This window comes from Henckelia pumila, chromosome 2, assembly GCF_033568475.1.
Source record: "Henckelia pumila isolate YLH828 chromosome 2, ASM3356847v2, whole genome shotgun sequence".
In the NCBI taxonomy this organism is placed as follows: Eukaryota; Viridiplantae; Streptophyta; class Magnoliopsida; order Lamiales; family Gesneriaceae; genus Henckelia; species Henckelia pumila.
In genome coordinates this window covers 187,748,293-187,775,240 of record NC_133121.1, presented here as the reverse complement: position 1 = coordinate 187,775,240, position 26,948 = coordinate 187,748,293, and the positions used below count along the sequence as shown (strand labels likewise).

The 26,948-nt window shown below is 37.3% G+C and overlaps 2 protein-coding genes across 2 annotated transcripts; one reads left to right on the top strand and one right to left on the bottom strand.

Annotated features, from left to right (window-relative positions):
• Window positions 1-255: 255 nt before the first annotated feature.
• Window positions 256-1,617, top strand: LOC140879204 (protein FAR1-RELATED SEQUENCE 5-like). The gene is made up of 3 exons (XM_073282876.1): window positions 256-540; window positions 590-655; window positions 751-1,617. The coding sequence occupies exons 1-3, from the start codon at window positions 256-258 to the stop codon at window positions 1,615-1,617; spliced, it is 1,218 nt and encodes a 405-aa protein (XP_073138977.1).
• A 20,572-nt stretch (window positions 1,618-22,189) lies between these two features.
• Window positions 22,190-25,212, bottom strand: LOC140882668 (UDP-glycosyltransferase 86A1-like). Its single transcript, XM_073288806.1, has 2 exons — window positions 24,535-25,212; window positions 22,190-23,184 (listed from the first exon to the last, which is right to left on the bottom strand). Exons 1-2 carry the CDS (start codon window positions 25,058-25,060, stop codon window positions 22,283-22,285), a joined length of 1,428 nt encoding a protein of 475 aa, XP_073144907.1. The 5' UTR covers window positions 25,061-25,212; the 3' UTR covers window positions 22,190-22,282.
• Between the last annotated feature and the right edge of the window lie 1,736 nt (window positions 25,213-26,948).

The following is a 26,948-nucleotide window of genomic DNA, read 5'->3' as shown; positions in this document are numbered from 1 at the left end:
TGTATTTTTAGATTCATATGGACAATATGAATTTAATTTGTTTGGATCGATAGACACGAATTAGGATAAATAAAATCAAGAATAATTTATCTAGAAATTGAGCGTTTGTTGTATTTTTTTTTTAAAAAAAAACAGCTTGAATTATGTGATTGAAATGTTTAATTTCATATTTGAAAAGAAAAATTTAATTCAATTTTTTCTCATGCTTTAAATGTTTGTATGATTTCAGAAAATCGATTGGTTTCTTGATTGAAAATGGAAGATAACTTTTCACTGTCACTTGAAGAACTGGATGGAGACTACGATCAAGAAGCTGAAATTGATCGGATTTCAAAAGTGCAATGTGGAGTTCCTGGTTTATCTATACCAGTTGAGGTACAAACTGAAATATCTATTATTGATGTTTTGGAGAGTAAGATACTAGAGGGTACAATTGTGAAAAGTGTTGAAGATGCTTATTTATTATATTGTCAATACACACATGCCAAAGGATTCAGTGTGAGAAAGGGTGATCAAAGGAATTTAATTGTTCATGTGAAGGTTTGAAATATGAAAATGTTCTAGTAAAAGGATTCCAGTTTATCAAAAGCCGATCACTAGAACTAACTGTAAAGCCAAACTGAAGATTACAAGGGAGAAAGATGGTGAATGGCAGGTGAGTAGATTTTTATGGAGCATAACCATGAGATGTTTGCACCTGATCAAAATCACTTGTTAAGATCGGCACGTAATATATCTCATGCAAAAAAGTCTACTCTGGAAGCTATGGTAAATGCTGGAATATCTATCTCTAGTGTTGTTTCTTATATGGAAGATGAAGCTTGTGGGCCAGAAAATTTAGGTTTTATTAGAAAGGATGCATATGACCATTTGAGTCGATTGAAAAAACATACTAAAGTTGAGAATGGAGATGCCACTGCACTTATTCAATATTTTATAAATAAGGCGAATAAGGAGAATTATTTTTATTGGAATGTGCAATTGGATGATAACGATAAGGTGATGAACTTTTTCTTTCGAGACTATAAATGTGCGGTTGATTATGAATATTTTTGTGATGTGCTGTCAATTGATACGACATATAGAACAAATAAGTATAATTTGATATGTACTCCATTTGTTGGTATATATCACCATATGCGGAATGTGTTGTTTGGCTTGGCTTTTATGTCAGATGAAACCGAAAGTTCTTTTGAATGGTTGTTTAGAACATTTCTTGATTCTATGAATGAAAAACAACCTCAAACTATCTTTTCAGACCAATGTCAATCCATGATGAATGCCATTGAAACAGTTTTTCCACATTCACATCATCGGTTATGTCAGTGGCATATAAATCAGAATTCACCCTCACATTTTGGGAGTTTAAATGGTGATTCAGCTTTTAAAAATCTGTGGCATAAATGCATGACTTATTGTGAGTCTGAAGATGAATTTGAAGCCACCTGGAAATATATGGTTGATAAATATAATTTGGATGGTCATAAATGGTTGAATGGGATGTACAGACTTAGGAAAAAATGGGCCACTGCTTTCAGTAATGGAAGGTTTAGTGCAGGACTTTTAGCTACTTCGAGGAGTAAGGTCACCAATATGGTTTTGAAAAAAAGCAGGTGATAAGAAGAGTTCTTTGTATGAATTTGTGATCAATTATGCAAAGATTCAAGATAATTGGCGGGTAAAGGAGAAGGCTGACGATACTCGTTGTCGTCATGGTAAACCTGCACAAATTTTGAAAAAGCATCCATTGTTGATTCATGCAGTTATTTGAAATTGAATTGGTTAATTCTTTAAATTGCAAATATGTTGAACAACCATCTTGTTTTGGCAATGATTGGAATGTGATAGAGATCAAAGTAAAATCTCATGATGAAAACTCAAGGGTTAGGCACGTGGTATTCAACAAACAAAATCATGAAATAAAGTGCAGTTGTCATGAGTTTGAGACTGTGGGGATTTTTTGTAAACATGCTTTGATGGTGTTTAACTGTATGGATATCACTGTTTTACCCGACTCTTATATTTTGAAGAGATGGATGAAGAATGTAAGAAATAGAGTTAACTCTGGTTTTCGTGAAAGCGGTAGTGGTGGTAGCGGTGGTCGTGTATCTGAGATGGTTTTTGTCAACCAAGTAATGAGATCGATATATGATCTAACTCAATTGAGTAAACCGCATGAGGATGCGAGAAAAATATTATGTATGTTGGTTGAAAATGCAAAAGATGAAATATCCGAACTTGTCTCGAAGTTGAGTGTAGATGATGAGACACCGTGTGATGATATTCAAAGTGATGGAGTTTGCATACGTAACCCACTTACTGCTAAAGCAAAAGGAATTACAAATGCAAATATCACACGACATTGGGATAACAAGAGCAAAAAAGGAAAGGAAAAGGGAAAATCTAAAATTCCAAGTAAATTTCGTTTGTTCGTTTGTTCTAGATTTTATTCATAAACTCGTTATATAGTTAGTTTACAACTAAGTAATTTTTTTTGAACTTGCTAGGTGCAAAAAGAAAGGACAAAGTTCACAAGATGCCGCCGAAACAAGGGAAATGAGCCATATACCACCACAGCAACACTCAAATTCTGTTCTATCACAATATTCATATGCTTCGCCTCAATTTTCATCTCTATTTGGGTACAATCATCATTTTATTCATTATTCAAATCAAATGGTAACTAATTATTTTTTAATTTTCAATATGTAAGATAATGAATTAGGGCCCAATCAAATATTTATACCTTATATTAATTTTTGTTTTTTAAATGCAGTTTGGAGGACCTCATTCATCACAATTTTGGGGGTCCTCTAATTGGAGGACCTTGGAGGACCCCCAAAATTGTGATGAATGAGGTCCTCCAAACTGCATTTAAAAAACAAAAATTAATGTTCTCATTCTTCACAAGTAAGAATTTTTGTCAAAAAAAATTAAAATTATTTACAACTTCATTAAATATTTATATTGTTTAGGGACATGATCATGATAATTGAAGAAACATGAATTGTTGATAACATGCTATGGTAGCTGTCAGGTATTCATATTGGTGCTATTTGAAAAATGATGAATTGAAATGATTTTGAAATTTGGCTTAGAAAATTATGATTTTGATGCATCTATTAGCAGGTTTTGACGGAGGAAATGGTAGAGCAGGAGCAATGTTTTAACTTGCTTGATGTTCTCAATGGAACCATCATCTTGTGCATTTTTTGAAGATTTTTCAAGACTGTTGGTGGATATTTCTATCTTTTGACTTGTATAAAGTCTTCTACCTTGTTTAATTTGCTTCTTGAGACTTAAATTAAACCACTGTTATTGGTACAATTTTTCATTTTTTGTTTCATTGAATGTGATGATTACATTGTTTTTTTTTTTTTAGCTTACTGTTGTGGAAATTTGATTATAATTACTCTTTCATTATTCTTTTTTAAAAATATAAATAAATTAACTAAGGTTTCAATCCATAATTTGAATGTTGCATAAGAACTAATTTGACTCAGTTAAACAATTGATATATACATTTTTAATTATTCTAGTGAAAAGGCGCATGCATATGCTTTTTTGAATGTTGCATAAAAACTAATTTGACTCAGTTAAACAATTGATATATACATTTTTAATTATTCTAGTGAAAAGGCACATATGCTTTTGCTTCTTCTTTTAGTAGCACAGGAAGCACAAATATCAAATTAATATTTACACCATTATAAATTTGATCGTCATATTCTTGGATTGATCTTTTACAAGCAAAAAAAAAAAAAAAGGAAAAAATTTCTTCATCAAATACGTACATCGAATTCATTACTAGTCACTCACATAAAAGTCCATTAAAATAAAAATAAATGAAATATTCACACTTTCAGAAAGAACCAAAGTTATAGCTAGTGTTTTTATCAAACATTTACACAAGCAAAAGGTAAACATTCTGGTTCATTTGGAATACAATCACTCGAAAATCTATCTTGCAATCTTTTAAACCATAAGGTAGTGTTTGGAGAGCTTCTAAGAATCAATTATCAGCTTTTCATTAACAAAATTTTGAATATACTAGATGCCAAGGCAACTTTTCAGCAACCATCTTTATGCTATAAAATAACTTCTCAGCAACCATCTTAATGCTGTCGAGAGCTGCATATCAACCTCTAAAAATATTTGATTCAACGCAACTAAAAATAGAACCATCTAACAAGGAGAGATCTTGGGGATTTGAGATTTTAGAAGAAATATTTTGAGCCAGTACCGTGAACCATGGCTCGCCGCTGCTCAAAAATCTCCGCGACCATGAGGAGAAATTTAAATCTTAAGGTTTAGATCTACAATAGCTATGAAAACTGACGGCCAGAGCAAAAAAAAATAACCGCACAAAAAAGTGAGGTGTTTTTCTTTCACTTGTCGGCGAGGGGCGTGGAGGAGGCCCCGTTAAAAATAGAGAATATCGAACGACAGCAGCGGAGCTATGTCACTTGTCGGCGAGGGGCGTCTGTCGGAAATGGGTGGAATTACTGTGATGAGAGAACGGGTGGATATGGAAATTGTGAGACAGATGAGAACTTTGAATTCTTTTATCTTTGGTCAAACCGGGTGATTCTATGCTACACCGGGTGAGATACACTCCTTTTGTGTTTTTTATTAAGATGTTCGCGCAAACATCTTGCTGAAAAAAAATCATGTAGACCCCACCTGTGCTTTTTTTGTCATTTAGCATGATATTTTTTGTCATTTAGAATAATGTTCGCGTGAACATCTCAAAAAAATTAGGGAGTGTTTTACCTGGTGTAGCATAGAATCACCCGGTCAAACCATAGTTGGGTTAAGAGGCCTACAACCAAGAAATTCGGAATTTTTTTTAAACAAAAAAAAAATTAAACATGGCAGCCAATAAGTGGATTCAGGCACTACCTTGACTGGTAGGGTCGAACTTACCAAAAAATTTCCAGAAACACACGTATGCACGTCTCATACTCTTTCGTCGGATTAGAATTTTTGTGAAAAATTATATAAATTTTGTGAGAAAAATTAATAGAGTTAGCCCACACTATTGTCCGTTGATTGATTCGATGATTGGTGAGGAAGACCGTGGAAGTGAAGGAATTCCAGAAGATCCGATTCAATACGAGTAGTGAATATCAAAAGAATTTTGGTAACGACTCCTATTCCATAATAGATTTTTAATCATTAAATTTATTATAGTATTTTGCATGTTTAGGTATAAGAGAACTTGTGAAGTTTTTATAATTAAACTAGATCATTTGTTCGATCTATAAAAAATTGATTTTTGTCGTCGTTTAATCATATGTTTTCATATTTTTTCGCTGCGCATCGTGTTAGTAAGTTGTATTCTGAATTCTGAAAACTTCAATGTCGAAAGCAATCAACAGCAATGAAAATGATCAACACAGTCGAGGCGAGAGAAACTCTCTATCTGCAAGACGAAATTGCCCGTTCCAAGTGCTAAAAGTTAGCAGCAATCGTCTCTAAGATACAACGACTTTCGATCGTGATATAGCAGCACTGCAAATATCACGAACTTCAACGAACGAAAATATGCTTTAACTTTTCTTTTGAGAAAGTGAGTGTAACACCCGGTATTTTAAATACGTAAATCCGCATGCATAATTAGGATATTTAATTATTTAAATTTTAGATTTATGGGTTAAATAATTATGTGAATTATTTGTGCATGATTTAATTTATTTTTAAGCATTTAACCCATAATTAATTATTTTTATGATTTTTAGTATTTTAATTATTTTATCGCGTAGACGGGACCGTGGACGGACGAGATGACAACTTTCTAGCCAATTAATTTCATGAGCCTTTTTAAAGCCCTAAAATATTATTTTGAGTTTTATTACCTCAAAATTTTTAGTATTTAATTTTATATAATTTTAGGAGTCCATTTTATTCAAAATAAGCCAAAATATTGATTTTTTAGCATCTTTAAAATTCCCTTAATTTTAATTTCGGGATTTTAAATAACTTATCAGATTATTTACTTTTATTAGGAAATTTTAAATTGTATATTTTTATATTTGAAAACCTTTAATTATATCTTATTTTCCCTATATACTAATTAATCAAAAATTTACCCTAAACCTACCCAACCTCAACCGATTACTTCACTCAGCCGCCTCACCCCACCATCTTCATCATCTTCCTCGGCCAGAAAGCTTAAGGCACCATAGACGTTTTCTTGAAGCTCCCAAGCTTGTCGTCATCGTCCCGTCGTTCCGGAATCGTCTCACGCTCGTTTTCTCTTCGTTTTTCGGTGCAAGGCATGTTTTTTTTTCTATGATTTTCGTACTGTATCAGATATTATGTGTGTGTGTGTTGGCAGTCGAGTTTTCCAATTAAAATTTCAGAAAACGAATTGGTGATGATGTATGTGCTTGATTATTGGGTTGTTATTGGTCATATTCACGTTTCTTTTAGCCATGGTGGTTCTAGTTGCTGGTCCAAGGGTTATAGGGTGCCTTAGGGTCCCTAGAGTCGGTCTTGGTCAGGTGGATCGAGCCAAGGGAGGGCTGGGCAGTAGCTGCATCGGCTGAGGGAGGCTGTGCGCAGGTTTAGGGTTGCAGGGAAGGAGGCTGCGGCTCGATGTCCTTGGCTGCATGGGAGTGGTTCGGTGGCTAGGTTCGAACCGCCCAGACGTGGGCTACGTCTGGGCGGCGGGGCTCCGGCCAGGGCGGCCGGAGCAGGGCGGCAGCAGCCCTAGAAGGGCTGCTGCCCGCGGCTGCGGCTGCACGGGTGAGGGGGGGAATTGGGTTTCGGGTTTTAGGGTTAGAAAGGAGCCGGGTCGGGTGGTTGAGGCCTGGGTCGGGTCAGTAGGTTAGTGGGTCGGGTTAGGTTGGTCCGGGTCCGGGTTTTGTGGGCCGGGCTCGAGTCTTTTTAATTTTATAGTATTTTAGGAATTAATTGGTTTTTGGGCCAATTAATTAGAAATAAAATTATTTGGACTCCCAAATAATTTTATTTGGGCTTTTAAAATTTTAATTAAGTTAGTCCATTAATTTTATGGGCTTTTGAGCCCATGAAAGTTATTGGGCCAGTCTTTGGGCTTTTGGGCCCATTGGGCCAGGTTAAGTTGTTATTGGGCCTAGAATGTTTTAATGGGCTTTAATAAATTTATTTGGGCTTAGAACAATTTTATTGGGCTTAAGTATGTTAATGGGCCAGTCTCAGTGTTAATGGGCCAGATTTAAGAAATTGGGCTTGAGTGTTAGGACCAGCAGTCCAGTACAATCCATGAGAAATTTGCATGTGTCCTGAATATATATTTAATTATTTTATGCATTGAAGTTATTTTAATATTTATATGATAGTAAGAAATTAAATTAAATATATATGAAGTACACACATTTTTATTTAAGTACATGCATTCATGAAATAATTTTATGCATAATTAAATGTTTAAGGTTGAGCAAAAGAAAATATTTTATGTTGGAAGTTGAAGTAGTGTGAAAATTTAAGGGGGATTCGTCCCCATATGTGAACTATTGAAGGGCAGTTTACTGCCAATTTAAGAGGTGATTCGTCACCGCCACGTACGTTGGTTTCCACGCTGATCAGTATTTAATGTAGGATTTAAGGTTACACTACGGATACAACCATGCGATGTTAGAAAATTAATTGCTCAACAATGTTTATGTATTATGTTATTTTAAGTTATGTTATGTTATGATATTTTTAAGAATGCTCATTCATGTATATGTTATGTATTAATATTTAATTGTTTTAAATTATTTTCAAACCCTTGTTATGTTAGCATGTTGGGCCTCTAGGCTCACTACACTGGTATGGTGCAGGTGAGTTCGTAGAGGAGGATGTAGTTCCTACCGGCGGCGAGGACCTATGAGCGGACATGCAGTGACCCCGTGACCGTGATAGATGTCTGAGTCACATTGCATGTTTTTGATTATGTCAGCACGTTACATATTTTATATTATTTTTCAGTGGTTGTGAGTTTTGAATATTTTATTGAATATTGTCAGTGCATGCAAACTTTAATCATTTTATTTATGCAACATTTTTAATTAAATGTTTGACTCAGATATTTATTTTATTTAAAGAATGCAATTTTTATTTAAGTTATTTATTTTAGTCATTTATTTAAGTTATTTATTTATTTATCTTTTTATTCTGTGCATATATGTATGGGCATATATGTGCATATTTTATTTAGTAAGTATATATAAAAAAAAAATTTCCGCATATTTATTTATTAATTATAGAGTTAGGGTCGTTTCAGTTGGTATCAACGCACGGTCCTTGGAGGGGTCATTACTGCTATGCGAGCTCAGAAATCCACGCTACCGGTCTGTAAGTTTTAAGTGTTTATAGCATGATTTAATTTTTAGAATTTAAGTTAGCATTAATTTTAAACAACTTAGTTATGCATGGCGATTTACGTAAAGAAATATGTGGTGGTGCAGAATGCCTCCCAGACCGATGAACAGACGTGGGGGATCTCCACCTACACCTACACCTCCACCTCCGCAGAACCCACTAGCAGCATTGGAGCAGGCCAATGCGACCTTGATGGCGGGGATTACTGCTCTGCTAGAGCAGCAGGCTTCATGTCCGAGGATGTCCCATGAGGAGGACGTAGCAGAGCGGTTCCAGAAGAAGGGAACCAAGGAGTTTTCTGGTACCACCGATCCTTTGGTGGCTGAGGGGTGGATTCGCTCTTTGGAGTCCATCTTTGCGTACATGGGGATCACAGACGCCGACAGGGTGAACTGTGCGACGTATATGCTGAGAGGAGACGCAGCTCTATGGTGGGAGGGTGCTGCCAGGGGAGTTCACATTCCTACACTGACATGGACAGAGTTTAGGCGTATCTTCTACGCCAAGTATTTCACCGAGGATGTGCGTAGCCGCATGATCCGGGAGTTCATGAGTCTTCGGCAGGGGGACCGATCAGTGGTGGAGTATGTGCGACAGTTCGAGAGGGGCTGTCACTTTGTGCCCTTGATTTCAGATAGCCCGCAGGAGAAGTTGAGGCAGTTTGTGGAGGGCCTGAAGGCAGATATCAGGCATGACGTTCGCATGGCAGACGTCCTTACTTATGAGTCTGCAGTCAGTAGAGCCTTGCGTTCCGAGGAGGGTCGGAAAGAGATCCAGAGGGAGCAGCAAGGGAAGAGGCAGTTTCAGGCTGGGTATCAGCGACCATCTTCGCAGCCTCCTGCGAAGAAGCAGTTTACAGGGCCGGCTAAGGGCCCGAATCCGCAGCAGAGGCCGCAGCAGCAGAGGGGCAGGGCCCCTAATGCCATAGGTTTTCCTACTTGCCCGAAGTGTCAGAAGATGCATTCGGGACCGTGTTTGTTGGGAGCAGGGGTTTGCTATCACTGTAGGGAGCCAGGGCATCAGATAGCTAACTGCCCGAGGAAGAAGAACACTGCTGGTAGAGTGTTCGTCATGCAGGCCGAGGAGGTAGATCCAGACACCTCCTTGATCACCGGTATATCTTATCCCTAGTATTTTATAATTTTCCTTTTGTTAAGAATTTCGTTTCTTTATGAAATTGTTGTTCTTTGGGCTATCTATCTGAATGTTAGAATAAGAAGCATGTTTTTACTTGTGATTAGAATTAAGAGTTAGTAGTGATTCGTTGGGAAAATTTGGTAGTGGTATGAAATTGTTGGGAATTTTCTGCGTGCAGGGAGAATTCTAGTTGGAGGCAACTCCACGTTTGCGTTGCTAGATTCAGGGGCTACGCATTCGTTTATCTCCCTGGAGTTTATCAGGCGGATAGGCATCACACCTGAGATTATTGACAGTGGGTATGATGTTACTATGCCGTCAGGGCAGATTATTTCTACCTCGAAGGTTATTCGAGGACTGGAGTTGGAGCTGCAGGGACACTCCATTCGAGCAGATGTGGTGGTTTTGCCATTGAGTGGATTCGATTTGATTTTGGGTATGGACTGGTTGACAGTCAATGGAGCTTCGATTGATTTTCGTCGGAGATCAGTGTCAGTGAGACCTACAGTAGGCGACCCGTTCACTTTTCATGCATCTCAGAGCAGTGATATTCCTCAGGTGATATCTCTTATTCAGGCGAGGAAGTTTTTGAGACGGGGTTGCCAGGGGTTTCTAGCGAGTATCGTCACGACTTCAGAGCCATCTAGCATATCATTATCAGAGATAGAGGTGGTTCGTGACATTCCGGATGTCTTTCCGGAGGATGTTGCAGGAATTCCACCAGTGAGAGATGTGGAGTTCAGCATCGACTTGGTGCCAGACACCGTGCCTATCTCTAAGGCACCGTACAGACTTGCTCCTACCGAGATGAAAGAGTTGAAGGAGCAGATTCAGGAGCTATTAGAGAAAGGCTTTGTTCGTCCTAGCTTTTCTCCATGGGGAGCCCCGGTGTTATTTGTGAAGAAGAAGGATGGCAGTATGAGATTGTGCATCGATTACCGAGAGCTCAACAGGGTCACAGTGAAGAACAAGTATCCACTGCCGAGGATAGAGGATTTATTTGACCAGTTGCAGGGAGCTTCAGTGTTCTCCAAGATCGACCTGCGATCTGGTTATCATCAGTTGCGTCTTAGAGATGCAGATGTGTCCAAGACTGCTTTCAGGACACGATATGGGCATTACGAGTTCTTAGTGATGCCATTTGGGATGACCAATGCTCCAACGGTTTTCATGGATCTCATGAACCGAGTCTTTCAGCCGTATCTAGATCAGTTCATCATAGTCTTCATTGATGATATCTTGATCTATTCTAGGAGCATCGAGGAGCATAGACAACATCTTCAGACAGCCTTGCAGACTTTGAGGGAGCATCGTTTGTATGTCAAGTTCAGCAAGTGCGAGTTTTGGCTTGAGCAGGTGGCATTTCTTGGCCACATTATTTCGAGAGATGGGATTGCAGTTGATCAGTCGAAGGTTGAGGCAGTGCAGAATTGGGGTATTCCGAAGAATGCTTCGGAGATTCGCAGTTTCTTGGGTTTGGCAGGATATTATAGGAAGTTCATCAAGGGTTTTTCCTCTATTGCAGTACCCTTGACTTCCTTAACCAAGAAGAATGCGAAGTTTATCTGGAGTTCAGACTGTCAGAGGAGCTTCGATCAGCTGAAGGAAGCACTCACTACTGCACCGGTGTTAGCAGTGACAGTACCACACGAGGAGTTAGTGGTGTACACCGATGCGTCTAAGCTGGGTTTAGGCGTCGTACTTATGCAGTGTGGCAAGGTTATTGCGTATGCGTCGAGGCAGCTGAAGGTTCATGAGCAGAATTACCCGACGCATGACTTGGAGTTAGCAGCAGTGGTTTTCGCTTTGAAAATCTGGAGGCACTATCTGTATGGAGAGAAGTGCAAGATTTTCACAGACCACAAGAGTCTCAAGTACTTCTTCACACAGAAGGAGTTGAACATGAGACAACGCCGATGGTTGGAGTTGGTGAAAGATTATGACTGTGACATTAGCTACCATCCGGGTAAAGCTAATGTAGTAGCAGATGCTTTGAGTCGGAAGTCGTCAGTGGTCTCATGTTTGACCGTACAGTTACCACTACAGAGCGAGATTCAGAGATTTGACTTGGAGTGTTATCCGAGTGGTCATGCACCGAGCTTGTCAGTGTTGACGGTGCAGCCAGTTCTGCGAGATCGGATTAGGGATGGACATTCTACGGATGAGGAGTTGCAGCGATGGAGACAGAGAGATGAGGCTAGGGGTAACCTCTTGTATACAGTGGTGGATGGTATAGTTCAGTACCGTGGTAGGATGTGGGTACCGAACGTCGATCAGTTGAGAGCTGAGATTTTAGCAGAGGCTCACACATCTCCGTACTCCATTCACCCTGGAAGTACGAAGATGTACAAAGATTTGCAGCTATTGTATTGGTGGCCCGGGATGAAGAGTGACATCGGGAGAGTGGTGTCAGAGTGCTTGACTTGTCAGCAAGTCAAGGCAGAGCATCAGCGTCCAGCAGGACTTCTTAGACCCCTTCCTATTCCAGAATGGAAATGGGAGAATATTACGATGGACTTTGTGGTTGGCTTACCGAGGAGTGCCAGAGGTTGCACAGCGATTTGGGTGATTGTGGATAGACTCACCAAGTCAGCTCATTTCTTGCCGGTGAGGACTACCTACTCATTGACACAGTATGCAGAGCTTTACATCAAGGAGATTGTTAGACTGCATGGCATACCAGTGTCGATTGTGTCAGACAGAGATCCGAGATTCACATCTGCGTTTTGGAAGAGTCTGCACACAGCATTGGGGACTAGGCTTTTGTTCAGCACAGCATTCCATCCCCAGACAGATGGTCAGTCTGAGAGAGTGATCTAGGTTCTCGAGGATCTTCTGAGAGCTTGTGTCATTGATTTTCGGGGCTCTTGGGAGACTAGACTGCCATTAGTAGAGTTTACCTATAACAACAGTTTTCAGTCGTCTATAGGTATGGCTCCTTATGCAGCATTGTATGGGAGGAGATGCAGATCTCCTGTGCATTGGGATGAAGTTGGTGAGCGGATTTTACTGGGTCCTGAGATTGTGCAGCAGACAGCTGACATTGTGACTCAGATTCGAGATTGGATGCGGACTGCTCAGAGTCGTCAGAAGAGTTATGCAGATACCAGACGACGAGATTTGGAGTTCTCTGTAGGTGATCACGTATTCCTGAAGGTGTCACCTATGAAGGGAGTAGTGCGTTTTGGCCGGAGAGGCAAGCTTAATCCGAGGTATATAGGGCCATTCGAGATCTTGGAGAGAGTTGGCACGTTGGCCTACCGTTTAGCTCTACCACCAGGGCTAGCGGCAGTGCACAACGTTTTCCATGTATCTATGCTTCGGAGATATGTCTCTAACCCGTCGCATGTGTTGGATTTCGAGCCCTTGCAGTTGCCACCAGATCTAGTGTATGAGGAGAGGCCAGTGCGGATCTTGGCTAGGGAGGAGCGGAGGCTTAGGACGCGGGTCATACCGATGGTCAGAGTCCAGTGGCTAAATCACTCAGAGGAGGAAGCTACTTGGGAGACCGAGGCAGATATGAGGACTCGCTACCCGGAGTTGTTCGGGTAAGTACTTTAAATTTCGAGGACGAAATTCAATTTAAGGGGGGGAGAATTGTAACACCCGGTATTTTAAATACGTAAATCCGCATGCATAATTAGGATATTTAATTATTTAAATTTTAGATTTATGGGTTAAATAATTATGTGAATTATTTGTGCATGATTTAATTTATTTTTAAGCATTTAACCTATAATTAATGATTTTTATGATTTTTAGTATTTTAATTATTTTATCGCGTAGACGGGACCGTGGACGGACGAGATGACAACTTTCTAGCCAATTAATTTCATGAGCCTTTTTAGAGCCCTAAAATATTATTTTGAGTTTTATTACCTCAAAATTTTTAGTATTTAATTTTATATAATTTTAGGAGTCCATTTTATTCAAAATAAGCCAAAATATTGATTTTTTAGCATCTTTAAAATTCCCTTAATTTTAATTTCGGGATTTTAAATAACTTATCAGATTATTTACTTTTATTAGGAAATTTTAAATTGTATATTTTTATATTTGAAAACCTTTAATTATATCTTATTTTCCCTATATACTAATTAATCAAAAATTTACCCTAAACCTACCCAACCTCAACCGATCGATTACTTCACTCAGCCGCCTCACCCCACCATCTTCATCATCTTCTTCGGCCAGAAAGCTTAAGGCACCATAGAAGTTTTCTTGAAGCTCCCAAGCTTGTCGTCATCGTCCCGTCGTCCCGGAATCGTCTCACGCTCGTTTTCTCTTTGTTTTTCGGTGCAAGACATGTTTTTTTTTTCTATGATTTTCGTACTGTATCAGATATTATGTGTGTGTGTGTTGGCAGTCGAGTTTTCCAATTAAAATTTCAGAAAACGAATTGGTGATGATGTATGTGCTTGATTATTGGGTTGTTATTGGTCATATTCACGTTTCTTTTAGCCATGGTGGTTCTAGCTGCTGGTCCAAGGGTTATAGGGTGCCTTAGGGTCCCTAGAGTCGGTCTTGGTCAGGTGGATCGAGCCAAGGGAGGGCTGGGCAGTAGCTGCATCGGCTGAGGGAGGCTGTGCACAGGTTTAGGGTTGCAGGGAAGGAGGCTGCGGCTCGATGTCCTTGGCTGCATGGGAGTGGTTCGGTGGCTAGGTTCGAACCGCCCAGACGTGGGCTACGTCTGGGCGGCGGGGCTCCGGCCGCCATTTTAGGAATTAATTGGTTTTTGGGTCAATTAATTAGAAATAAAATTATTTGGACTCCCAAATAATTTTATTTGGGCTTTTAAAATTTTAATTAAGTTAGTCCATTAATTTTATGGGCTTTTGAGCCCATGAAAGTTATTGGGCCAGTCTTTGGGCTTTTGGGCCCATTGGGCCAGGTTAAGTTGTTATTGGGCCTAGAATGTTTTAATGGGCTTTAATAAATTTATTTGGGCTTAGAACAATTTTATTGGGCTTAAGTATGTTAATGGGCCAGTCTCAGTGTTAATGGGCCAAATTTAAGAAATTGGGCTTGAGTGTTAGGACCAGCAGTCCAGTACAATCCATGAGAAATTTGCATGTGTCCTGAATATATATTTAATTATTTTATGCATTGAAGTTATTTTAATATTTATATGATAGTAAGAAATTAAATTAAATATATATGAAGGACACACATTTTTATTTAAGTACATGCATTCATGAAATAATTTTATGCATAATTAAATGTTTAAGGTTGAGCAAAAGAAAATATTTTATGTTGGAAGTTGAAGTAGTGTGACAATTTAAGGGGGATTCGTCCCCATATGTGAACTATTGAAGGGCAGTTTACTGCCAATTTAAGAGGTGATTCGTCACCGCCACGTACGTTGGTTTCCACGTTGATCAGTATTTAATGTATGATTTAAGGTTACACTACGGATACAACCATGCGATGTAAGAAAATTAATTGCTCAACAATGTTTATGTATTATGTTATTTTAAGTTATGTTATGTTATGATATTTTTAAGCATTCTCATTCATGTATATGTTATGTATTAGTATTTAATTGTTTTAAATTATTTTCAAACCCTTGTTATGTTAGCATGTTGGGCCTCTAGGCTCACTACACTGGTATGGTGCAGGTGAGTTCATAGAGGAGGATGTAGTTCCTACCGGCGGCGAGGACCTATGAGCGGACATGCAGTGACCCCGTGACCGTGATAGATGTCTGAGTCACATTGCATGTTTTTGATTATGTCAGCACGTTACACATTTTATATTATTTTTCAGTGGTTGTGAGTTTTGAATATTTTATTGAATATTGTCAGTGCATGCAAACTTTAATCATTTTATTTATGCAGCATTTTTAATTAAATGTTTGACTCAGATATTTATTTTATTTAAAGAATGCAATTTTTATTTAAGTTATTTATTTTAGTCATTTATTTAAGTTATTTATTTATTTATCTTTTTATTCTGTGCATATATGTATGGGCATATATGTGCATATTTTATTTAGTAAGTATATATAAAAAAAAAATTTCCGCATATTTATTTATTAATTATAGAGTTAGGGTCGTTTCAGTGAGGGAGAGATTTTGAGAAATAAGAAATCTGAAATCTACGTTATCAGATGTTTCTATGTCTGTTTTCTGTGTTATAACCACCATATATATAATCTTATACACGAAACAACACGTTTGAAGGCGTAAGGATGCAACCCATGACAGAAAAATGCCAGAAACAGTCGTGACTGTTCATTCTGCAGAAGGTGCGCTCGGGCGGTAATTTTCTACCGCGCGAGCGCCCAACTTTAAGCCAACACACTGCCTCGCCATTTTGGTACCGCGCTCGCGCGGTAATTTTTAACCGCGCGGGTGCACGTCGCTTTGAACTCACTGTCTTGCATGTGCGGTGCTGCGCCCGCTTTTACCGCTCGGGCCTACTCCATAAAATAATAAAATATTATTTTAAATAAATTTTATTCAAAAAGAATAATCGGATCAGAAGACCAGACCAGACCACACCACACCACACCACACCGAGCCGGCCGGCCGGCCGCGCGCGCGCGTTTGTGTTTGTTGCATCGACTAGCGTCTTGCCCCTTTACAAAACATCCGGTGCCCTAAGGGCCCAATCCTATAGTCCAATGTTGGACTAATTAAGGTGAACAACAAATTGGAGTTGTTCCAATGTGGGACTATCATTTCCCCATTTCCCTCCAATTTATTTCACCAAAATTTTGAATTTTGTAATACTTTGGACAAGGCTTTTACAAACAATTTGGGTTAATCAATTCAAACCCTTTCAAGCCCATTTCAATTGTAATTCATTCAATAATACAATTTCCAACAATCCTCCACATGAATGAATTTCACGTATAGTAACATTCTCACTAGAAAATCATTTTGAGTTATTGTTACATCAGGATAAGTAGCTTGTGGCTTTGAACCTACCGTAGTAAAATACTATCGGATTTACTAGTTGCGTAGTAACACGATGTTTTGAACTAGTCAACCGTTTGTGTAAACCAAGACAATAGTACTTACATAACAATACTCTTACATATTTTGTTCTCACGTTGTGTCCATTTCGGCCCTGGACCATATCTTAGATTCATAAGTGTTGCAATCAAAGCGGCCAATACTTTGCACTTATATAGGTGATCTCCTATCAAGAGTATCCTGCGTTACTCCACCTCATAGGTATAGGAATCATTAAAAAAAAACTTAACCTCACCACATTTTGCAGGTTATGTCAACTTGGATGTTCCAGGAATGAGTAAGTAATTTTTTCAAGTACTCAAACTAATATTTATAACTTAGTTGTCCCATTGAACCAAGGTTTTGGGATCTCCAATTCTCAAGGTTGGGTTACCGCTATAAATATTTTATTTTGTGGATTTTAAACCCATTCCTCCAAGTAGTTTGTACATTTGATCTCTATTTATACTTTTTGTAAGCGGATCCGCAAGGTTTTCCTTTGACTTCACATAGTCAACCGAAATAACCCCATTCGAGATCAATTGTCTTATGGTATTATGTCTCCGACGAATATGTCGAGATTTACCATTGTACATACTACTTTGTGCTCTTCCTATTGCTGACTGACTGTCACAATGAATCGTAATGGAAGACACCGGTTTATTCCAACATGGAATATCTTCGAGAAAGTTTCGAAGTCACTCGGCTTCTTCTCCAGCTTTATCTATAGCAATAAACTCAGACTCCATAGTCGACCGAGCTATACAAGTTTGTTTAGAGGATCTCCATGAAACCACTCCTCCACCGATAGTGAACACATATCCACTCGTAGACTTGGAGTCTTTTGTGTCAGAAATCCAATTTGCATCACAATATCCTTCTAGGACCGCAGGATATTTTGTATACACGAGTCCATAACTCAAAGTGTATTTCAAATATCCAAGCACTCTCATTATTGCTTTCCAATGATCCTTACTTGGATTACTTGTGAATTGACTTAGCTTATTTACGGTATATGCAAGATCAGGACGGGTACAGTTAGTTAAATACATCAAACTTCCTATCACCCTTGCATATTCCACTTGTGAAACAGGTTCTCCTCTATTTTTGGCTAAATGTGTACCCAATTCCATAGGTGTTCTAGCCGTAGGATGATTTGTGGCATTAAATCGTTCAAGAACCTTTTCTACATAATGAGTTTGGGATAACATAATTCCAGCAGGAAGTCTAGAAACTTTAATCCCTAGAATTATATCACACAATCCCAAATCCTTCATATCAAAATGTTGTCTCAACATTTTCTTGGTTTTCACAATCAATTCATGGTTGCTACCCATGATTAACATGTCATCTACATAAAGACAAACAATTACATATGCATTTGTAGTACCTTTAATGTAGACACATTTATCACATTCATTTATTGTGAAACCATTTGACAACATTGCAGTGTCAAACTTTTGATGCCACTGTTTAGGTGCTTGTTTAAGTCCATACAATGACTTGACAAGTTTACACACCTTTTGTTCTTTCCCGGGTACAACAAACCCTTCTGGTTGTTTTATATATATTTCTTCATCCAATTCTCCGTTCAAAAACGCAGTTTTAACATCCATTTGATGAATCTCAAGATCATGCAATGCTGCAATAGCTATGAGAACACGAATGGATCTTATTCTAGAAATCGGAGAGTAGGTATCGAAGAAATCATATCCCTCTTTTTGTCTAAAACCTTGAACCACGAGTCGAGCTTTATATTTATCTATAGATCCATCTTCTTTGTATTTTCTTTTAAGAATCCACTTGGATCCTAAAGATTTACATCCCGGAGGGAGATCAACCAACTCCCATGTATGATTATGCATTATGGAATCTATTTTATTTTGTATGGCTTCCTTCCAAAAAGGAGCCTCAGGATTTGATAAAGCCTCTTGAAGAGTTCTTGGTTCATTATCTAACATGTATGTTAGAAAATCAGGACCAAACTATTTTTCAACTCTTGCACGCTTGCTGCGTCGTGGTTCCTCGTTGTTTTGTGGAGTTTCAGTTGTGTTTTCATGAGTTCGCTTGTTCGAACTTATTTCTTTCTTTTCTTTACATGGAAAGACATTTTCAAAGAATACAGCATTCCTTGACTCCATAATTGTGCCTTCATGTATATCAGGATTCGTTGACTTATGCACTAAGAATTGGTATGCACTACTATTGTATGCATAACCAATAAATATGCAGTCAACCATTTTAGACCCAATTTTTATTTGTTTTGGCTTAGGTACTTCTACTTTCGCCAAACACCCCCACACTTTGAGGTATTGGTAAGAAGGTTTACGACCTTCCACTGTTCATATGGTGTTTCGTCTTTTCCTTTGATTGGAATCCGGTTTAGAATGTGTGTTGCTGAGAGAATCGCTTCACCCCACATATTTTGAGGTAAGCCAGAATTTATTAGCAACGCGTTCATCATTTCCTTTAATGTTTGATTTTTGCGTTCTGCAACGCCATTGGATTGAGGTGAGTAAGGGGCCGTCGTTTGATGAATGATGCCCGAAGTTGAGCAAAATTCTTCAAAAGGAGCCACATACTCTCCACCTCGATCACTTCGAATCATTTTAATTTTTGAACTTCGTTGATTTTCAACCTCAGTCTTATATTTCTTGAAAGATTCGATCGCTTCATCTTTGCTTTTCAATAAATATACGTAACAAAATCTAGTGCATTCATCAATGAATGTTATAAAGTACTTACTTCCACCTCTTGTTTGTACCATTTTTAAATCACATACATCAGTATGTATTAATTCAAGTGGCGTAGTACTTCTCGTGACATTATGAAATGGAGCTTTAACCATTTTTGCTTCAACACAAATCTCACACTTGTTTTGTGAATTTCTTTTAAACGTAGGTATTACATTGAAATTTGCAAGTCTTTGCAACGTGTTGAAGTTAACATGTCCTAATCGTTCATGCCATAAATCAAAACTTTCAGTCAAGTAAACAGAACAAATATCTTTATTCTTCGCCTCAGGGCGGATAACATTCATTACATTCAATTTGAAGAGACCACTATCTTGGTACCCTTTCCCAACAAATACACCGGATTTTGTTAATACAAATTTATCAGATTCAAAAACCATTCTAAATCCAGCTTTGCTCAAAAGAGAACCCGAAACTAAGTTCTTCCGAATGTCTGGCACATGCAGCACATTCTTGAGCGTCACCTCTTTGCCCGAGGTCATCTTCAACACCACATTTCCTACTCCAGCAACTTCAGACGTTGCGGAGTTTCCCATGAACAACTTTCTATCACCAACGGTGGCATAGGTGGAATACATGTCTTTCTCGGCACACACATGACTCGTAGAGCTGGTATCGATCCACCATCCTCTTGGATCATCCACCATGTTGGTCTCACATATAACAGCACTAAGATCAATATCAGAAAGTGCTAAAGGTACATACCTTTCTTGAACCATGTTCACTTGCCTTGGTTTCTAATTTTTGTTATTTTTCTTTGGAAGTCGGCAGTCCCTTGCCATATGATTCGGTTTGCCACAGTTGTAGCAACTTCCTTGGAATTTCTTCGCTTTCCCCTTTTGCTTTTCATCATGGGGGCGCTTCCTCTTTTGACTCGTACTAGACTCCGCTAGATTTGCTTTGGCCTCGATTTCCATCATTTTTTTATTTGACTTGGCCTCAGTATTCCTGTTGTCCTCCTCAATGCGAAGCCTCACAATAAGATCTTCAATTTTTAACTCCTTACATTTGTGCTTCAGGTAGTTTTTGAAGTCTTTCCACATAGGAGGCAACTTCTCAATGATAGAGGCGACTTGGAATGGTTCATTGATTTTCATCCCTTCGGCCAATAAGTCATGCAAGATGATTTGTATCTCTTGCACTTGACTCATTACAGTTTTTGAGTCTATCATTTTGAAGTCCAGAAATTTGCCAACCACGAACTTCTTTATACCGGCATCTTCAGTTTTGTATTTCTTTTCCAAGGAATCCCAGAGTTCCTTGGCTGTCTTGACTGATGAATAGAAACTATAGAGAGTGTCATCAAGGCCATTCAGAATATAGTTTCTGCACAGAAAATCGCTGTGGTTCCATGCATCAACAGCGGTCCTCCTTTGGGTGTTAGAATCGCCTTCAACGACGACGGGGGGATCCTCCTTCAGGAATCTAGACAGATTCAATGTTGTAAGATAGAAGAGCATTTTTTGCTGCCAACGTTTGAAGTCGGCACCAGAAAACTTTGGCGGCTTTTCTCCATGTGCAGGGGCGGAAGCGAGCGGAGTAAATGAAACGGTAGACATCTTCAGAATCCGAGAAATACAAAAATTTCGTCTTGCGATTGTTAGTAAGTTGTATTCTGAATTCTGAAAACTTCAATGTCGGAAGCAATCAACAGCAACGAAAATGATCAACACAGTCGAGGCGAGAGAAACTCTCTATCCGCAAGACGAAATTACCCGTTCCAAGTGCTAAACGTTAGCGGCAATCGTCTCTAAGATACAACGACTTTCGATCGTGATATAGCAGCACTGCAAATATCACGAACTTCAACGAACGAAAATATGCTTTAACTTTTCTTTTGAGAAAGTGAGGGAGAGATTTTGAGAAATCAGAAATCTAAAATCTACGTTATCAGATGTTTCTATGTCTGTTTTCTGTGTTATAACCACCATATATATAGTCTTATACACAAAACAACACGTTTGAAGGCGTAAGGATGCAACCCATGACAGAAAAATACCAAAAACAGTCGTGACTGTTCATTCTGCAGAAGGTGCGCTCGGGCGGTAATTTTCTACCGCGCGAGCGCCCAACTTTAAGCCAACACACTGCCTCGCCATTTTGGTACCGCGCTCGCGCGGTAATTTTTAACCGCGCGGGCGCACGTCGCTTTGAACTCACTGTCTTGCATGTGCGGTGCTGCGCCCGCGCGGTAATATTTTATCGCTCGGGCCTACTCCATAAAATAATAAAATATTATTTTAAATAAATTTTATTCAAAAAAAATAATCGGATCAGAAGACCACACCACACCACCCCACGCCGAGCCGGACGACCGGCCGCGCGCGTGTGTGTTTGTTGCATCGACTAGCGTCTTGCCCCTTTACAAAACATCCGGTGCCCTAAGGGCCCAATCCCATAGTCCAATGTTGGACTAATTAAGGTGAACAACAAATTGGAGTTGTTCCAATGTGGGACTACCATTTCCCCATTTTTCTCCAATTTATTTCACCAAAATTTTGAATTTTGTAATACTTTGGACAAAGCTTTTACAAACAATTTGGGTTAATCAATTCAAACCCTTTCAAGCCCATTTCAATTGTAATTCATTCAATAATACAATTTCCAACACATCGAACATAAAATACCAACAAGTGGTATCAGAGCCAGGTTATTGCAATATTATGATGAATTTTTCGATCATAACTTGTTTATATTCAGTTGGATGTTATCAAATATTTATGAACGTGTCTTGATTGTATTGCAGTGTTTGTTTTGGCAGAAACAAAGGACAAAAATTGCATCAATGGTTGATTTTAGAATTTCTGCCGCTTTATGTCATTGCCTTGGGAATTTACTGTGAATTATTCAATATATTCAATAGTTTTGAAAATTAATGTAATTATCGAACTATTAAATATTTTGATCTTAAAGTTGACAAAATTTGATAAATTAGTTGATTATTATATTTTGTTAAATTGATTTCTTATAGAATACATAAAGATTGTTCACGTAGTCTTCTTTCTTCCGATTTCTTAGTTCAATGTCATCCTTGAAACAAATGATACAAAAACCAAAATTACACCATAACAAAGCCAGGTTTCTTTAATCCATTGCATGAAGCCTGGCCTTCAAATCCTTCACAAACTGTTCAAAATTCACATCCGAAGATCCACCATTTTCGATTGCATTCCGCAAAATGTCTTTCATTTTTCTCACCTCTGCTCTCAAGCCCCCTGAAGTAGAGGCACCCATCAATTTCCTTACATTCTCCGATACACCGGCTCGATTTATTGACACCCCATCGCTAAGGTTAATCCCAATCTTCCAATCATCAACCAACAATTTCCTGTTCGGAAATTGATCATAAGACAACGGATAACAAATCATGGGAACGTGACACCATATACTTTCCTGGATCGAATTCCAACCACAGTGCGTCAAAAATCCTCCAACGCATGGATTCGAGAGAACCTGGATTTGATTACACCAAGGGACAATGTGCCCTTTATCCTTAACTTTATCCTCAAATCCATCCGGAAAAGCATCTGTCACCCCACCTCTAATAGCCCATATAAAATATACTCCGCTGAGTAAAATGCCATGAGCTATTTCTTGAATCACCTCTTTACTAGCCTCGACCAGGCTGCCGAATGAGACGTATAAAACCGAGCCTGGCGGCTTAGAGGCGAGCCACTCGGTGCAGTCTGAGTCAGGCCAGAAACTATGGCTCCTGATGGGATTGGCTTTGGCATGATTTTGGGAGAAACTAATGGGTCCGATGGCGTAATTTGGCTGGTTCTTGTTTAGTGCTGATAGTGTGGTTGGTTCAAGTTCGTAGACTGTGTTGTGCAAAATGAAATCTGCCTTCTTCACTCCTCGAAATGAGTTGATGATAATTTTGGGAGGAATAGTGTCCATTTCTGCTTCTTTTAGATATGGCATCAAGTCCATAGCGTTGATTGATTCGATTCCAGGTATGTATTTTATTTCTTCTTCGATATCATCTGACATAATCAAATATTAAATTAAGGGAAATTTCAAGTTTGGTTCAGTTATAAGACTGTTTATATTACAATATAAACACTCGTTTTGTTGATAAAACAAGCTTGTATTGAAATGATAACGAATTTAATTATATAGGTGATGAAAATCTCGAAGAGGCAGCTATACATTACATAAATTGAAAATTTTCCTACAATAAAGGCAAGGGCAGATTTAAATTTCACAAAAAAAAAAAAAAGACATGATTAATAAAACTCAAATTAAACTGACAAAATACAATTATACATATAAGTAATTTCAATTTATTGTACGAACCACTGTATGCGATCTCGTTAACTCTTTATAATAGGTGCATAATATACATGTTCGGTTTAGATATAAGTATGATTAAGTATTCTGAATATTTAGGTGAAGTATGAGGTCAAATATAACGTTTAAGTTTTTATTTAGTTATATAAATATATATATATATTATGAAAATGAGTATATCTTTGAAGAAGAATGTTTTTGGGAAAAAAATTGATAGATTTTGAAAGCTAAAAATTACTACTATAAAAGTTTGATATTTGCACAAATATATATAGATTAAACGACATCATGCCTTGAAATTTACGATTTTAGGGCGAAATATTTAGTTATATTTTAATTTTAAATAGCTATATGGAAAATGTACAAAATCTTCAATTATGAAGTAATATATATATTTCCCATCCATGACTTATAACTCAGCTGTTATTAAGATTTTTAGTTATATATTTTAATGAAATATACCGGGAACCGTCAAATATTTTTTTAAAAAAATATTAAATATTGAACCGAGCCAATTTAATAAAATCTAAAAGAATTAGTCATTATCTCCTTTGTTTTTATTTTTCTTGGAAACAAGCAATATCTCCCTGTTCCCGCACCGTACAGAGGCTGGGTGTGAAATCATTAACTATGTCATGCACATGTCTCTACATAGTTGGAAGATTAATTTATTATATTAAATTAAATTATTTGTCTAGTAAAATCCATTACTTTTGTGTCTTACTTTGACAAATTGACAACCTACAACGAATCGAGATCTAGGATTTAGTCTTAACTACTGCAGGAAGATAAAAAAAAAAAAAAAAAAAAAATTGCAATGTGAATGTCACAAAAATATAATAGATTCAAGACTAGATACTCAAATTTTATCTTTAGGAAATAAAGGTTGTTTGAAAAGTATTTTATACTATTAGGACAAAAATTAAAATTAATTTTAATACTTTACTTGAGTCGTGAATGAATTGATAATGATTACGACACGAAAGGACAATAAACAAGCAATAGTTGTAAATTTCCGAGGAAAAAAAGGGGCATAAAAGTACCTTTACATGGGAAATGACCATTTTCTTTGAGAAGCTCAAAGTGATAATCCAAAGAGAAGACCAAAGCAGGCTGAGTCCAAAACGACACATTCACCAAATCATACTTGTTGGCTATGGTCTCCGGCCATGAATACAAAGTGTCGGCGACCAAGAACGAGGCCGATGACGGATCAGACTCGATCATCTTCCCGACAAACTCGTCGACCCGAGCGGGGAAATCTCGTAATATGTATTCCATGTACTCCTCCCTTTCCCGAAATCGATCGAATTCGACCGGAAAGTCGTCGCTTATTGTGGTGTAACGTATGTCAAGGCCCGACTCGCGTGCATCGGAAAATAAGTCGAATTCCTCGTGGGATTTGGATAACATGTGATGGATGAATTCGTGGTGAACGAAAGTGACCGAGAATCCCTTGGATGCGAGCTTGAGAGCAAGATTCACAAACGGAGTGATGTGGCCTTGGAAATGAAGAGAGATCATAATCGCATGAGGCCTCCTCTTTTGCAATATCTTTTCAGTGGCCATTTTTAGACTACTTGATCCTTTTGTCTTACAAGGGATTTTTATGTGTGTTTATATATATATTTTATAGTTGGGGAGAGTGGATGATTGATCTACATGGGGTTTGGTGATTTTTTCTTCTTGTCTTTTATCTAACCTTTGAATCTAATTAGTCTATGCTTTATATTTTTATATTTATGATTGTGAATAAATTGGGTTTTGTATTTATTCAAATGGACGATTTATTTGGTTCTACGTACGCACCAACAATGTTTTAAAAAGCGTGAAGCGCGTCGAAGTTAAGCTTAATCGAGTTTAGAACGAGTTTAAGCGTGAAAAAACGTTTTTAATTTTTACTATAATTTTAATTATTTTAAGACAAACATTAAATAAAATGTTAAATTAACCATAAATATATGATTTAATAGATAATTCAAGTTCTAAACTATAAATATACATATTTATAAAAATGTTATCATTTTAAATAAACAAATGAAATCTTTCGTTCTAAAAAAGTTTGAGCTTAAGCGTATTAAATAAATTTTAAGCTAGATTAAGCGATGCTTTTTAAAAGACTGCGCACGAGACATTTTTTAATTACTATGGACTGGCTAGTTACCTTTATAAATTAGATGATAATTTGTAGGATTTGGATCCCATGGGCCGTGGGCATCCCCACAGCAGGGGATGCTGTGGCCGTTTACCCCCACAACCCAACTTTCAAATTTTTTTTGGTGCTTTTTTTTAATATATTTTAACTCTTCTTTTTTTCCTTCATTTTTTTTGGATTTTGTTTCATATTTCTTTATATAAAAATATTTGTTTCATATTTCTTTGTATTTTTTCATAATTCGGTCGGTAACCGCATTATCCAATTAATTTTTTAAACTATTTAACTAATAATTGAATATGAGATTTTTATGATAATAAAACACATTAGGCTTGAAAAAAAATAAAAATATAAGATAAAGATTAAATATATAAATATTAACAAATACCATATAAAAAAATAAAAATATTTATAATTTCGTTAATTCGGTTAATCGAAATTCTTTTATGGAAACCAAAAATCGAACCGAACTTATCGAAATTTTCTAAAAATAAAACCGAATTTTTGAATTAACTGATATAATGCTCACCCCTAATTCTCTTGAAATCATTAATTTCAACAAAGATTTATCTAATACACATTCTTAATCCATTGTCTTTCTTTAGATGTTAGTTGAAATGAAAGCACACAACATATAAATTATTTATTTGTGTTTTCATATTAATAATAATTAGTTGGTGCATTATTATGTAGTATTGAAATATAAATTATACGAAGGAAAAAATGATATAAGAAATTTTGACAAGATAAAAACAAAGAGATTAAAAAAAGAATTATAATGTAATAAATACATATTTCCAAAATAGAGAGACAAAACCCCCCAAAAAGTTTAGAAAAAATAAAAAACCACAACAATTAAAAAAAATTAATGAATCAAAATATACACTAGTAGAAAAATCGCGTAAGACTTCGGTTAATAACCGAAGTCGTAGGAACTTAATTACCGAAGTAGTGTCACGTGAAGTAATAGGGTAATTTTTTACTTCGCTGAATCGCCGAAGTCTTATACCATAAATTACCGAAGTCTTTTGTCATTTTTTAGAGGCAGAATTGGACCGGTGTCGAAGTAAAAACATATATTTTACTTCTCTCATTTCATAAGTTACGAAGTCAAACATATGCTTATACTTCGGTAATTAATGAATTTAATGAAGTAACAACTATGATTAAACTTCGGTTCGTATACGAAGTGAAAGATTGTGTTTTACTTCGTTAATTTCTTTTATCACCGAAGTAAAATGCAATCTTTTACTTCGCTTATTAATGAAATTACTGAAGCCATATAATAGTTTTTACTTCATC

Excerpts from the sequence above, each read along its gene's own strand:
- LOC140879204 (XM_073282876.1), top strand. The coding sequence starts at position 256 with ATGGAAGATAACTTTTCACTGTCACTTGAAGAACTGGATGGAGACTAC. Across the intron at positions 541-589 it reads ATTTAATTGTTCATGTGAAG|CCGATCACTAGAACTAACTG; the intron begins GTTTGAAATATG and ends GTTTATCAAAAG. Across the intron at positions 656-750 it reads AGAAAGATGGTGAATGGCAG|TCTACTCTGGAAGCTATGGT; the intron begins GTGAGTAGATTT and ends CATGCAAAAAAG.
- LOC140882668 (XM_073288806.1), bottom strand. The coding sequence starts at position 25,060 with ATGGCCACTGAAAAGATATTGCAAAAGAGGAGGCCTCATGCGATTATG. Across the intron at positions 23,185-24,534 it reads TGGTCATTTCCCATGTAAAG|ATGATATCGAAGAAGAAATA; the intron begins GTACTTTTATGC and ends TGATTATGTCAG.